This window comes from Carassius auratus, chromosome 15, assembly GCF_003368295.1.
Source record: "Carassius auratus strain Wakin chromosome 15, ASM336829v1, whole genome shotgun sequence".
NCBI lineage: Eukaryota > Metazoa > Chordata > Actinopteri > Cypriniformes > Cyprinidae > Carassius > Carassius auratus.
In genome coordinates this window covers 1,803,023-1,815,052 of record NC_039257.1, presented here as the reverse complement: position 1 = coordinate 1,815,052, position 12,030 = coordinate 1,803,023, and the positions used below count along the sequence as shown (strand labels likewise).

Below are 12,030 nucleotides of genomic sequence, written 5' to 3'. Positions count from 1 at the left end.
GTTTACCACTTTCCCAGAGCAAGACACTCACAGAGTTTGTGTTTAGAAGGTAAACGATTTGCATGCTTGTTTTCAAGCCTTGTTTTTGAGTGGTTTATCTGAACAGAGACCTTTAACATTCCTCCTGACTCTCATCAGACAAATACCAATCAAATCTGACCAATACTGATAGATTTTTCAGGAGACAATATACAAGACATCTCTGTGTGTGTGTGTGTGTGTGGTCTGATGAATGAATTTACTGCCCGGCCAAAACACAAACACAGAGCTTAGAGAATGTGTGAGAAAAGAGAAGAAGGAACAAATGAGGCACAATTCTAGATTCATAAAGATTCTGTGAGATTATTCAGGTATGTATAGTATCTAGTTTGGATCTTTTAGACATATCTTCCTTCATTATCAATTTAGTCTCCGATGTATTTCATGCAATTCCTCATGAGAAATAAAAACACCCAAACGAGTCAGTAGTCATCATAAAATAAGAGTACTGAGCTATAAAATTAATTTTACTTGAAATTAAAACAGTAAAAATAGTCATTTTCATTACCTGAAATAAAATAAAATAAAATAAAATATAAAAAAGAAATATTCAAAATTAAAACAATAAAAAAAAATTTAATTCCACTACCGGAAATAAAATAAATGTTAACTGAAAATAAAATAAAATAGTTAAAATAAACATAAAAAATTAAAACAATAAAAAAATATTAATTTTCATTACCTGAAATAAAATAAATGCTAACTGAAATACAAAAAATAAAATACTAAAATAAACATTCAAAAAACTATATTTAGGTGAATGTGTTACTTCAAAGTATTTTATTGAAGGAAAAATAAAATAAATCACAATTATAAAATAAGCTACTTTGCCAATGCAAAATTTATCATTTGAATTTAGTTTAAGTATAAAAATATCTAAAACTAAATGAAGTAAAAATTTAATAAAAACTTTAAAATACATTTTTTAAAATACATAGAATTACAACAAGAATTAGTATGTCCAAATTATTTTATGTATTTCCTGTAAATGAATTGTGTGGCATCTTTGGTTATTGTACAGTATTTAAATCAAGTGTTTGTTCAATTCTCAGTCATCATTCAAAAGGATGAAAAGCGTTATTTTGGAAACACAATCTCTTGCCACCACTGAATATAATACAGAAAATATAGTCCCACTGAATATAAATAGATAAAATACAAAATAAATTAATCACGAGAAGACAATAAATGAGCTTGAGCTAATGTATCGAGTCAAAATAGGGCCATATATATCTGCAAAACAAAACAATGTTTTGCAAACAAAAAATATGTTTTGCAAAAAAAATATATGTTTTGCAAAAAAAAAAAAATATGTTTTGCAAATAAAAATAGAGTATTGAGAAAAAAAATTGCTTTTTTGCAAGTAAAAAAAAATAACTGCAAAAGAAAGGTCTACCACTGAGAGAAAACATAAAGTTTAGCAAAGTAAAACTTCAGCCGCATTAACTTTGCAACACATTTCCCTTTGCGCTGCTCCTTTAAATCCGCGTTTCAGTCATCCGTGCCTTTGCAGTGCAAGCTTTCCTTTGCGCTTCATTTTTTCTTTGCGCCTCGCTTTGTGTCCCTGATTTGACGTGGGGGAGGGGTCAAGAGGTTGAGGTGTGTACAAGGGACGAAGGCGCGTCCTTCTTGTTACGTCATCAGCGCGAGCCCCAGAGCCCTGACCGAGTGGATCGATCGAAATGGCGGAGCAGAGACATGCGGGTGATGGATCACAGGTATGTATTATTGATCGCTTTCTTCAAGTTCACTAGATAGACCGATAACTATATGTAACTATCTGTATCAACGCGTTTGCTCAAGTTAAGTAAGTTAGAGATCAATTAATGCGGTTAGTGTCAATTAGCTAATCGCCGAGTGTGTCGGCGGCTGTACATTTCTCACAATATGCACACCTTTCACGTTGTTTTATAATTAATGATTTATAATAATCATTCTCCACGCCCTAGTTGTATTATGGACTATAAACGATGCCAAAGGTGTCTCTCAAAATATACTCTAAATAAAACCAATAATACAAAACAAATGTGCAAAAATAATTTGAAATAAACCTCTTTCTGATTCCGAACAAGTTTATTTATATACAGTAGGTCACATCCCAATAGACTATGTTTAAAAGCTGTGATGTTTATGATACATTGTTAATGCACTTATTCTAGATCAGTTGTGTGAAACTCAATTCCTGGAGGGCCACAGCTCTGCACAGTTTAGCCCAAACCAGCTCCAACCCACACCTGTTAGGAGGTTTCTAGTAATCCTGAAGATCTTGATTAGCTGAATCAGATATGTTTGATTAGGGTTTGAGCTAAACTGTGCAGAGCTGTGGCCCTCCGGGAACTGAGTTTAAAAAACCTGATCCAGATAATCCTATGTGATGTTGTCATGACATATTTAACAGAGAGAATATTCAGATGTCTGTACAGCTGCACAGAATTTAATAGGTCTTCTGACCCAAAGCCTTGGTCAGATTCAGTCAGCTCAGGGTCAGCAGCAGCAGCCACAACAACGACAGCAGCCTCCTGCTATTTCTCAGCCTCGAATAGAGCAGGATATGGCCAGGTTGCCGCATCCACATCTAATTATCTTAACAAATCTCTTTTGAATGTGTAATATTATAATTAACATTGTTTTATTATTTGTAGATCTTTTCCTGGGATGTTTAAAAAAGCAAAGAAGAAAACTCCAAATCAACAAATACATGTGAAAGCCACACCTTGGAAACCATTTGCTGTTTCCATATATTTAATGAGCAGCAACACTGACACCTCACCCACACCTTCTGAAGAGCTTGAACTACTCCAGGCCGGACTAGGAAAACGGGTGATTACAATTTCATCCAATGTGAACCATTCGGATGTAAGTTCATTTTATAGTACAATCTAATTTGTTAGTTTGTGCCACCTGATTTTAGAGCAGGATTATTTCTATATCAACCTGCGAATAATTGCTACTTCAAAGTAATATTCCACTTTCAAAGCATGCTGAGATGAATGAACATAATTTGCTTAAATATAGTAAAATGTGAATAAGTATGAATAAAAATTACAAACAAATGCACGTAAAATTTTCAATGTGATAAAGATTTAGTTTTTACTGTGTATGGTTGTTTGAGAACCCTTGTTCTGTTTCATGTTTATTTGAGTTATGCAAGCTCCTTGAAGCTGAATTTCCAAAGATGAAGTCCCTTACTGGAGGGTGGTTACTTTATAAGGCACCAGGTATGCTGTACTGTCAACCAGAACAGACACAAACATGAATATCTGAGTAGAGTTATTAATTGAACGTTTCTCCTTGCATTCTAACCTTAAATCCCATGCTACATCCTTTTTTAATAGTAGTACACAGGGAAGTGTTAATAGAATATGGGAAGCACTGTTTTTTTTCTTTTTAGCTACAGTATAATCCCAATTATATAGTAAAGACCTTTTATTTTTGAATTTGTTAATGTGTTTTTAAATTGTCAGGTGGGAATGGAAGAAGAAAGCTTACTGTTGTTCCTCCAGACTCAGAGGGTTATACAGGCAGCCTTCTCAAAATGGCTACCACTGCTGGAAAAAACAGCACTGTATATGGTCCCTCTTCAAGATGAGTTATGTCTTGATCCACTGCCATTCTCAGCAGAAGAGTTTGCGAAGATGCCAAAGGTTGAGTGTCGTACTTGTAAAACCACAATGCCACTACCAGTTTTGTACTTGCATGTTAAATCTTGTGGTGGCTGCACACAGTCCGCTAATGATGAGGTATGTTGTTTACACGATTACATTTTTTTAGTAGAATTTATTATAACATTTTTCAGTTAAGTTTTCTTTTAGTTAGAATATATATCTCATTTTGTAATTTCAGACTACTGAAGATGATGATGAGGATGTAAAAGTAGTTGGTGAGATTACCAGAGCAGTTACCCCTACAGCCCCAGCTTCTATACACACACCCACCACTTCAATACAAACTTGTTCTCCTACACCCACCACAAGTTTTGAGGTGAGCTAAATGAAAATGCTGTGTTTTTAATATATTCAAAATACATTTGCTTTTAATTTGCTTATAAGTGCATAAGGACTGTTGCAGTTAGTAAAATTAATTAGATGCCATGTTAAGATTTTATTACTAATGGTAATGTTAATTTCTTTGTAGTGCCTTATTGTCAAGTACTTTTGATTAATTGATTGTAATTATACTGTCTCTCATTGGTACATAAAGACCTTTTTTTTTGCAAGAGGTAAATAACACTGGCTGAGAAGAATGCCCTATTTTTATAGTTTTAAAACACTACACACGTTAGAAGTCCATACAATTTACTGAACATTTAGAACTGAATAAGAATGTTTTTTGTAAAGTTAAAAAAACTGAAACAGCCAGTGCTTGTTTAGATCTTGCAAAATACTTGGTGACCAAAGTATTTAAAGTGACCAATTAAACAAAATACTTGATTGGAGTTTGGAAATAACCAATTGTTTTAATTGGGATTTTATTGTATAATACTTAATCAGTTGTCCTTTTGCCATTGTAGGATGAGGGACAGTGTCCCATTTGTTTAGACACATTTTCACAGACAGAGTTGCCCATGCATGCAAGTGTATGTGGAGATAGGTAATTTTTAATGATTTGAAAAGTTATTTCATTTACAGACATTTAATAAGGTTATGTATTAAAAACATGTTTTAAGTATTATAACATTTACAACATGTTATAACACTTATAAGAAGTCAATCTAACCATTGGGTATATACTCAGTACATTACAGACACTGGATTATGAGAGCAGTCCTCCGTGTGGCACACCTGTACAGCAAAACCAAGGCCCAGACATGAAATGGTACAGTCTATTTATTGCATTTGAACAACCCTGAGACATCAGAATTCTTTACTAATCTTTTTTTCCTGTTTTTATAGTCCAGATGATGTATTGCGTTTGTTGGCAAGTAGGGTAGATGACAGCAAGGATTTCAAGATCTGTGTTTCTCGAACTGACTTCTATCAAAGAGCTATGGTGCAGTGGCAAAGACAAAAGAGAGGAACCCCGGGCAATACTTTGCGTGTAACATTTTTGGGGGAAGCAGGTGTTGACACAGGTGCCATTCGTAAGGAATTTCTTTCAGGCAAGTCAGGTTCACAATCGCCTTATTAGGTTTTTATATTCATCGTAACAATTTAAAGTTTAGAAAAACAATAAACAGTTACCACGAGTCATTATGAGATTTGGTATGTTTTAATGTGCTTATAATTGTACAATGTAGTAAATTACATTCTTTTTTTAACATGTACATTTGTTTGTAGATTTGATTGGTGAGATTGAGAAACACCTCTTTGAGCACAGAGGACACCAGAGAGGGAAGAGCCCCATCTACTCCCTAAGTAATATGGAGAAGGGATTTTTTAGGTTAGTAATATTGTACATTGTAGTAACATGTCAGTTGTCATTTTTGCATACAACTAAATATTACTTTGTATTCTTTCTTTCAGGACAGCTGGAGAAGTGTTTTCTGTTAGTCTCGCTCAGGGTGGGCCTGCCCCCCGTTTCTTGAGGCCGTGGTGCTTTGATTATCTCTCATCTGGAGACTTGGATGAATCAACTCTAACTATAGATGATGTGGACGATGCTGAACTTTATCATTTGATTAAAAAGGTAGTAATTTTTTTCCAAATAAAATCTGATTTCATAAAATCTTTATTTCTACGCAAGCACCATTTGCCACAGTTTACGTTTTTGTGTTTTCAGGTGGAGGAAGAAGAAACCGATCTCTCTGCATGGAATGATCAAATAATTAACTGTGGTTTTACTGGGGCCGTTAAACCTGAGAACAAAGAGGCCATAATAAGGTCAGAAAAAGTCATATAACTTCTTTACATTTGAAACCTTGCAAACGGTTTTAATTTTGCTGCCTTATACTGATTAGCCACAACACTGTCTATATTATGCAAGAATTTTCTGGTTCTTTTTCCAGATCAATTGTGCTTCATGCAACTCTACGTTTGGTCCCTTTGTTGAAGCAAATCCGAAAAGGTCTTGAAGTCTACAATTTTGTAGACATTCTGGAAAACCATTCAGGACTTTGCCACCAGTTCTTTGTCCCTGATGTGGTGGATGATGATGATAAGGTATCAATAACTGGAAAAGAAAATATGCCTATATATTGTATTACATAAATGTTATTATAGTAATAAAGTAGCTTTGGATAAAAGCCAAATGCATATATGTGTAAATGTACCTGAAAATGGATGGGGTTTTTTTTTCACAGGCTGATGCAGACTTCATCATGCAGAACATTCTTCCGAAAATGTCGGAGAAGGGATCAGTACGAGAGACTTATGAAACAGCTATAATCAACTTTCTGCAAGACTTTCTCCAAGAAATTGAAAGCTGTGGTATGTATGAACTGACAGAGTTGATTTAGTATACATAGTTTAAAAAAACTGCAGATTACACAAATTAATGTCAAAATGTAATTGATTGAATTCAGACAATACCAACCCTAGAGATAACAAGTTGTTTTGCTTGTAGAGGATAACCCTGACGGAGACATCCTGCCCTTAACTGTCCCCGGTGTTATGCAATGGCTCACTGGCCAGGGACACAAACCTCTTCTAATGTCAGAACTTAAAGAATTCAAAATTTCTCTTCATTTTGACCATGAGTGTATGCAGAGGATGCCAGAACATAAAATATGCTTCCCAGTTGTAAGTGCCTGTGCCAGAAAAATTACATTTCCCACAGTACACATGGGTGACTACAGTTCTTTTAAGTCAGTCATGTTGCAAGCCATTCAATTTGACAACGGTTTTAACAGAATTTAAAATGCTACTAAATGTATGGAATTGTACATGTTCGGGAAAAAAAAACTTTTATACATTGGCAAATGTTCTTTATGGTTTTGAAATTTACTGTGTATCTGTAGAGAACACAACGTGTTACATATTGTAAAATTTGATATCTTAATGCATGTGTTTAGAGAACACGTTGTTATAAGAGCCTTTTTCTTAAATATAGCAAATACAGAAAATAAAACAAGCATGCAATGTCAACTTAAGTTTGTTTTTTATTGTATTGGATGTTAATTTGCTTGTAAATGGATCATTTGTTCACTAGTCATTTCAATGATTGATTTAGTGTCAATTAAGAATGAAGCAGTACAAAATTTAAAACTTCTAAATACTGGTCTCTTCCATAGTTTTGAGAGTGTGAGGTTGGGTTAAAAAAAGTTTGAATTTGGGCCTTAAGTTCTTCAGTTAAGGGGCATTCGACTGGAGGAACTACAATTCCTGTCCACGGCTGGTCAGAGATACTGTCTGTGTCCCAGTCAGAGTCGTCGTCTTGTACAATCTGTTAAAAGTTGGTAATAGTTTATGGACATTGGGACAATATCTTGCATGAAAACATTACATGCATTAAAAGACAAATTCTTAAAATACCTCAGATGGGACTGGAGGAGTGACAGGGTTTTGCAGGAGTCCAATTTCCCACAACTGTTCTGGGCTTCGATTACTCTCTGTGCGGAGAGGATGGTTATTCCACCCAATAGTAAAGGAGTCAAGGCTGGCCTGGAGACGAGGCAGGAACACAAACTGACAACAAAAGAGGTGAAGGCTGTTGGTTGGCTCTAGTAATCCTTCCTCTTCAAGGCTGTGCAAAACATCGTAATAGATGTTTGTAACTGCCATCCATATGTCACGCCAAAGGCGCTCAATGCTAAAAATGGAAGAGAAAACAGTGTGTAATGTTGAACACAAATCATCATTCTTAGAAACAGAACACTTTAAGATTAATATCAAGCTTTAACTAACTTATCTTGCTGCTTACCGCTGGTTATGCACGCTTTTCCCTGAAATGTAGCTTCCCCTGCCACAACCTCGCACAGAAAACATACATCTGGCAATCTCTACATTTTCAACTCCTTGGTCTCCTCGAACTCTAAATGCAAAAAATTAAATATGACCAGGTATTTTAGAAAAGAAACCTATGTTAACCATGTTTAAACAAGCAGGGATTTATTTACATTTAGCTTATGCTTTTATCCAAGGTGACGTTCACAAAAGAAGCAATCATTACTGGAGGTAACAAAGCATTCATACACACTCATGATGTAAGTTGTCTTACCTCAAGGGAAACCCATGTCTCTCCACTGACTGAAGGAAAAAACCGAGGGCAGTGGATGCCTTGTTATCTGTTGCAGCTCCAAGGTACATGACCTGAGAGACATAAAGTAAAGTTAGACTTACGCATTCCATCAGGAATTTGATTTGTACAAAATTTATAGGCCAACAATGCATTAAATAAAGAGAAAAATACCTTTCTGGAGTACCCATCAATGGCACCGAATATCACAAGGCCATATCTGATAAAAGATAATCTGTTATTACCAGTTGAAATGCGTATGTAAACTGTAGAGAGAAACTCGCATGCATAATAAGTCATTTTTAAGGATTAAAAATATCAAATAACAAAAAAAATTTGGGCATTACTTATATTCCTTCATACATTTTCAAAGAATTTAAATAGAATTAGAAAACTCAGAAACTCACAAATAATGACTTCAAAATGTAATGTGATCACAATATGTGATATTTTCACAGAAAGGGTCACATATACTTTTCAGTAGCATTACATCAATGGCTTGACACGCATAACATACCTTATCAGCTTATGGTTTGTGTCTACGTGAACAACATGAAGAGGGCCCTTGACGGAATAAGTCCTTCTGACTACACATCTCAATTGTGTAATTCTTGCAAGTATTCCAGCAGAGTCCACTCGATGCATGGAATCCCAAACTCTTGTCCATGGCACACGATGACCCAAGGCTTGTAAGTGTCCCTTCATCATTCTATGGCCTAGGTGTGGACTTTTAGCTTTGATTGACCTCACTAGGTTGTCAAGTTCTTCATCTGTGATTTTACTGTAGGTGTCCTTTAGAGAAATGCCATACTCAGTGAGGCGACGTTTGATTGTCCTTGTTGACACACCAAGAAGCTCGGCAATACATGGAACAGATAGCTGCATATTAACTAGGTACTGAAGATGTTCTCTGGAAATAATAAACTTTGGGGGCCCCTTAACTCCAAATTCAACTTCAAGGGCAGTAACAGGTTCATTGTTATTGTCAATATGCCTATCCACTGTGTTTTTCAAGGTTGACAGTTCGCCAAGGAGTTCCTCTGGGACTGAAATTTGATCATAGACTGATGAAATGAAGAGAAGCTCATGACCGCATAAAAACTGCAAATAATCTAAATCTAGGGGTAGGCGACTCATTGCATCCTGCAGTTTGGATAGCAGTCTTTCCATGATCATCCTTCCCAGCTGGTGACTTGTGGCATCATTAGGTCCATGGACCTAAAGATAAGAATTTATTTGATTAAATGTATAAAAAAATATTTAAAAATTGATATGCGAGTCAGCTAAAGTTAAAACACCCTTGGGAGTTTGGCTGGTTGTGTGCGTGTTGAGTTCTGTGCATGTATCTGTGTGTGTTTTGTGCACGATTGTTTCTTATTTGAGTGTTTTCACGATTCTGATCAGTAGGAAATAATGCTCTATGTAAGCAGTTCGAGTTTGAGTCACTTATAACGTGCATTTGAAAAAACAACAGTCGAACATCATCATCATTATTATTAATATACTTTACTATCATGAAAATACATGAGAAGGTTTTAGGAATATTGATAAAATGATGTCCATATGCATTTCCTAAAACTAGTTATGTGTGTTGCAGTTACTCTGTCTCAGATCAAAGAACATAGGGGTCACATGACAACAGAACATGGCGGATGCAGTAACGTATGTCTGAATGCTATTTCCACCACACATACTATATTTTGCCTTTTTTGTGGATTACATTAAAAGATTTCAGATGCAAAAAGCCTCTACAGGCCCATCTCCATAAAAAAAATGAGATTATGATGTTCAGTGAAAGCTCTCCACACATAATAGCTTCTTACTCAAATAATTTTACTGCAAAACCCCGTTAAATGCCACCCTCTGGCCGGTCTGAAGTATCTGTTATTAATAATATAGGAGTCTAATAATAATAAGAAGAAAGCGATCAATAATACATACCTGTGATCCATCACCCGCATGTCTCTGCTCCGCCATTTCGATCGATCCACTCGGTCAGGGCTCTGGGGCTCGCGCTGATGACGTAACGAGAAGGACGCGCCTTCGTCCCTTGTACACACCTCAACCTCTTGACCCCTCCCCCACGTCAAATCAGGGACACAAAGCGAGGCGCAAAGAAAAAATGAAGCGCAAAGGAAAGCTTGCACTGCAAAGGCACGGATGACTGAAACGCGGATTTAAAGGAGCAGCGCAAAGGGAAATGTGTTGCAAAGTTAATGCGGCTGAAGTTTTACTTTGCTAAACTTTATATTTTCTCTCAGCGGTAAACCTTTCTTTTGCAGTTATTTTTTTTTACTTGCAAAAAAGCAATTTTTTTTCTCAATACTCTATTTTTATTTGCAAAACATATATATTTTTTTGCAAAACATATATTTTTTTTTGCAAAACATATTTTTTGTTTGCAAAACATTGTTTTATTTTGCAGATATATATGGCCCTATTTTGACTCCATAATTTTGAGCCATACAATTGTTGTCTATTTGCTACACATATAGCTGTGCTACAGATGACCTCTTCTGTGCTCCAGGGTCACACACGCACACACACACACACACACACACACACACACACACACACACACACACACATATATATATATATATATACTGTAGGAACATAATTAAAAAAAATGTAAAAACACAACAAAATTACTGAAACTTTAACTAAAATTTAAATGTAAAAAATAAAAATAAAAATGAATTCAAACTATAAATAAATAAATAAAAAAAAGAAAAAGAAAAAGAAAACTCAAACTTCAGACAGTTGCCAAAGCAAAACTTAAATTTTTTGTTGAGTTTAAGTTGAATTATTAAAACATCTAAATAAACTAAGAACTATAACATAATTAAAATCATGATAATAATATTAATGACAAAAACACTCAACAAAATTACTCTTCTCTTGCAAAAATATTCATTCTCTCGCAAAACTTTTGAGTTCTCTCGCAAAACTTTTGAGTTCTCTCGCAAAACTTTTGAGTTCTCTCGCAAAACTTTTGAGTTCTCTCGCAAAGATATTTGTTCTCTCGCAAAGATATTTGTTCTCTCGCAAAACTTTTGAGTTCTCTCGCAAAACTTTTGAGTTCTCTCGCAAAGATATTTGTTCTCTCGCAAAGATATTTGTTCTCTCGCAAAACTTTTGAGTTCACTCACAAAGATATTTGTTCTCTCGCAAAACTTTTGAGTTCACTCGCAAAGATATTTGTTCTCTCGCAAAACTTTTGAGTTCTCTCGCAAAGATATTTGTTCTCTCGCAAAACTTTTGAGTTCACTCGCAAAGATATTTGTTCTCTCGCAAAACTTTTGCATTCTCTCGCAAAACTTTTGAGTTCTCTCGCAAAGATATTTGTTCTCTCGCAAAACTTTTGAGTTCTCTTGCAAAGATATTTGTTCTCTCGCAAAACTTTTGAGTTCTCTCGCAAAGATATTTGTTCTCTCGCAAAACTTTTGAGTTCTCTCGCAAAGATATTTGTTCTCTCGCAAAACTTTTGAGTTCTCTTGCAAAGATATTTGTTCTCTCGCAAAACTTTTGAGTTCACTCGCAAAGATATTTGTTCTCTCGCAAAACTTTTGAATTCTCTCGCAAAGATATTTGTTCTCTCGCAAAACTTTTGCATTCTCTCGCAAAGATATCTGTTCTCTCGCAAAACTTTTGAGTTCACTCGCAAAGATATTTGTTCTCTCGCAAAACTTTTGAGTTCTCTCAAAAAGATATTTGTTCTCTCGCAAAACTTTTGAGTACTCTCGGAAAGATATTTGTTCTCTCGCAAAACTTTTGAGTTCTCTCGCAAAGATATTTGTTCTCTCGCAAAACTTTCGAGCGCTCTTGCAAAGATATTTATTCTCTCGCAAAAAATTGAGTTGAATATATTGAATTTTG

General features: G+C 35.2%; 2 protein-coding genes across 3 annotated transcripts; one reads left to right on the top strand and one right to left on the bottom strand.

The window, feature by feature from the left end:
- Positions 1-1,390: 1,390 nt before the first annotated feature.
- Positions 1,391-7,061, top strand: LOC113114693 (uncharacterized). Of its 2 annotated transcripts, none has more exons than XM_026281617.1 (13): positions 1,391-1,757; positions 2,682-2,895; positions 3,504-3,779; positions 3,883-4,020; positions 4,550-4,629; positions 4,774-4,854; positions 4,932-5,137; positions 5,316-5,418; positions 5,502-5,664; positions 5,758-5,858; positions 5,984-6,137; positions 6,278-6,404; positions 6,541-7,061. In XM_026281617.1, exons 1-13 carry the CDS (start codon positions 1,738-1,740, stop codon positions 6,831-6,833), a joined length of 1,956 nt encoding a protein of 651 aa, XP_026137402.1. In that variant the 5' UTR covers positions 1,391-1,737; the 3' UTR covers positions 6,834-7,061. The 2 variants fall into 2 exon arrangements, with proteins under 2 accessions (XP_026137402.1, XP_026137403.1); XM_026281618.1 differs by lacking the exon at positions 1,391-1,757 and adding an exon at positions 3,182-3,257 and having other exon boundaries at positions 2,755-2,895.
- LOC113114694 (uncharacterized) lies at positions 7,058-10,476 on the bottom strand. The gene is made up of 7 exons (XM_026281619.1): positions 10,093-10,476; positions 8,669-9,369; positions 8,326-8,371; positions 8,134-8,225; positions 7,837-7,947; positions 7,449-7,725; positions 7,058-7,359 (listed from the first exon to the last, which is right to left on the bottom strand). The coding sequence occupies exons 1-7, from the start codon at positions 10,126-10,128 to the stop codon at positions 7,153-7,155; spliced, it is 1,470 nt and encodes a 489-aa protein (XP_026137404.1). The 5' UTR covers positions 10,129-10,476; the 3' UTR covers positions 7,058-7,152.
- Between the last annotated feature and the right edge of the window lie 1,554 nt (positions 10,477-12,030).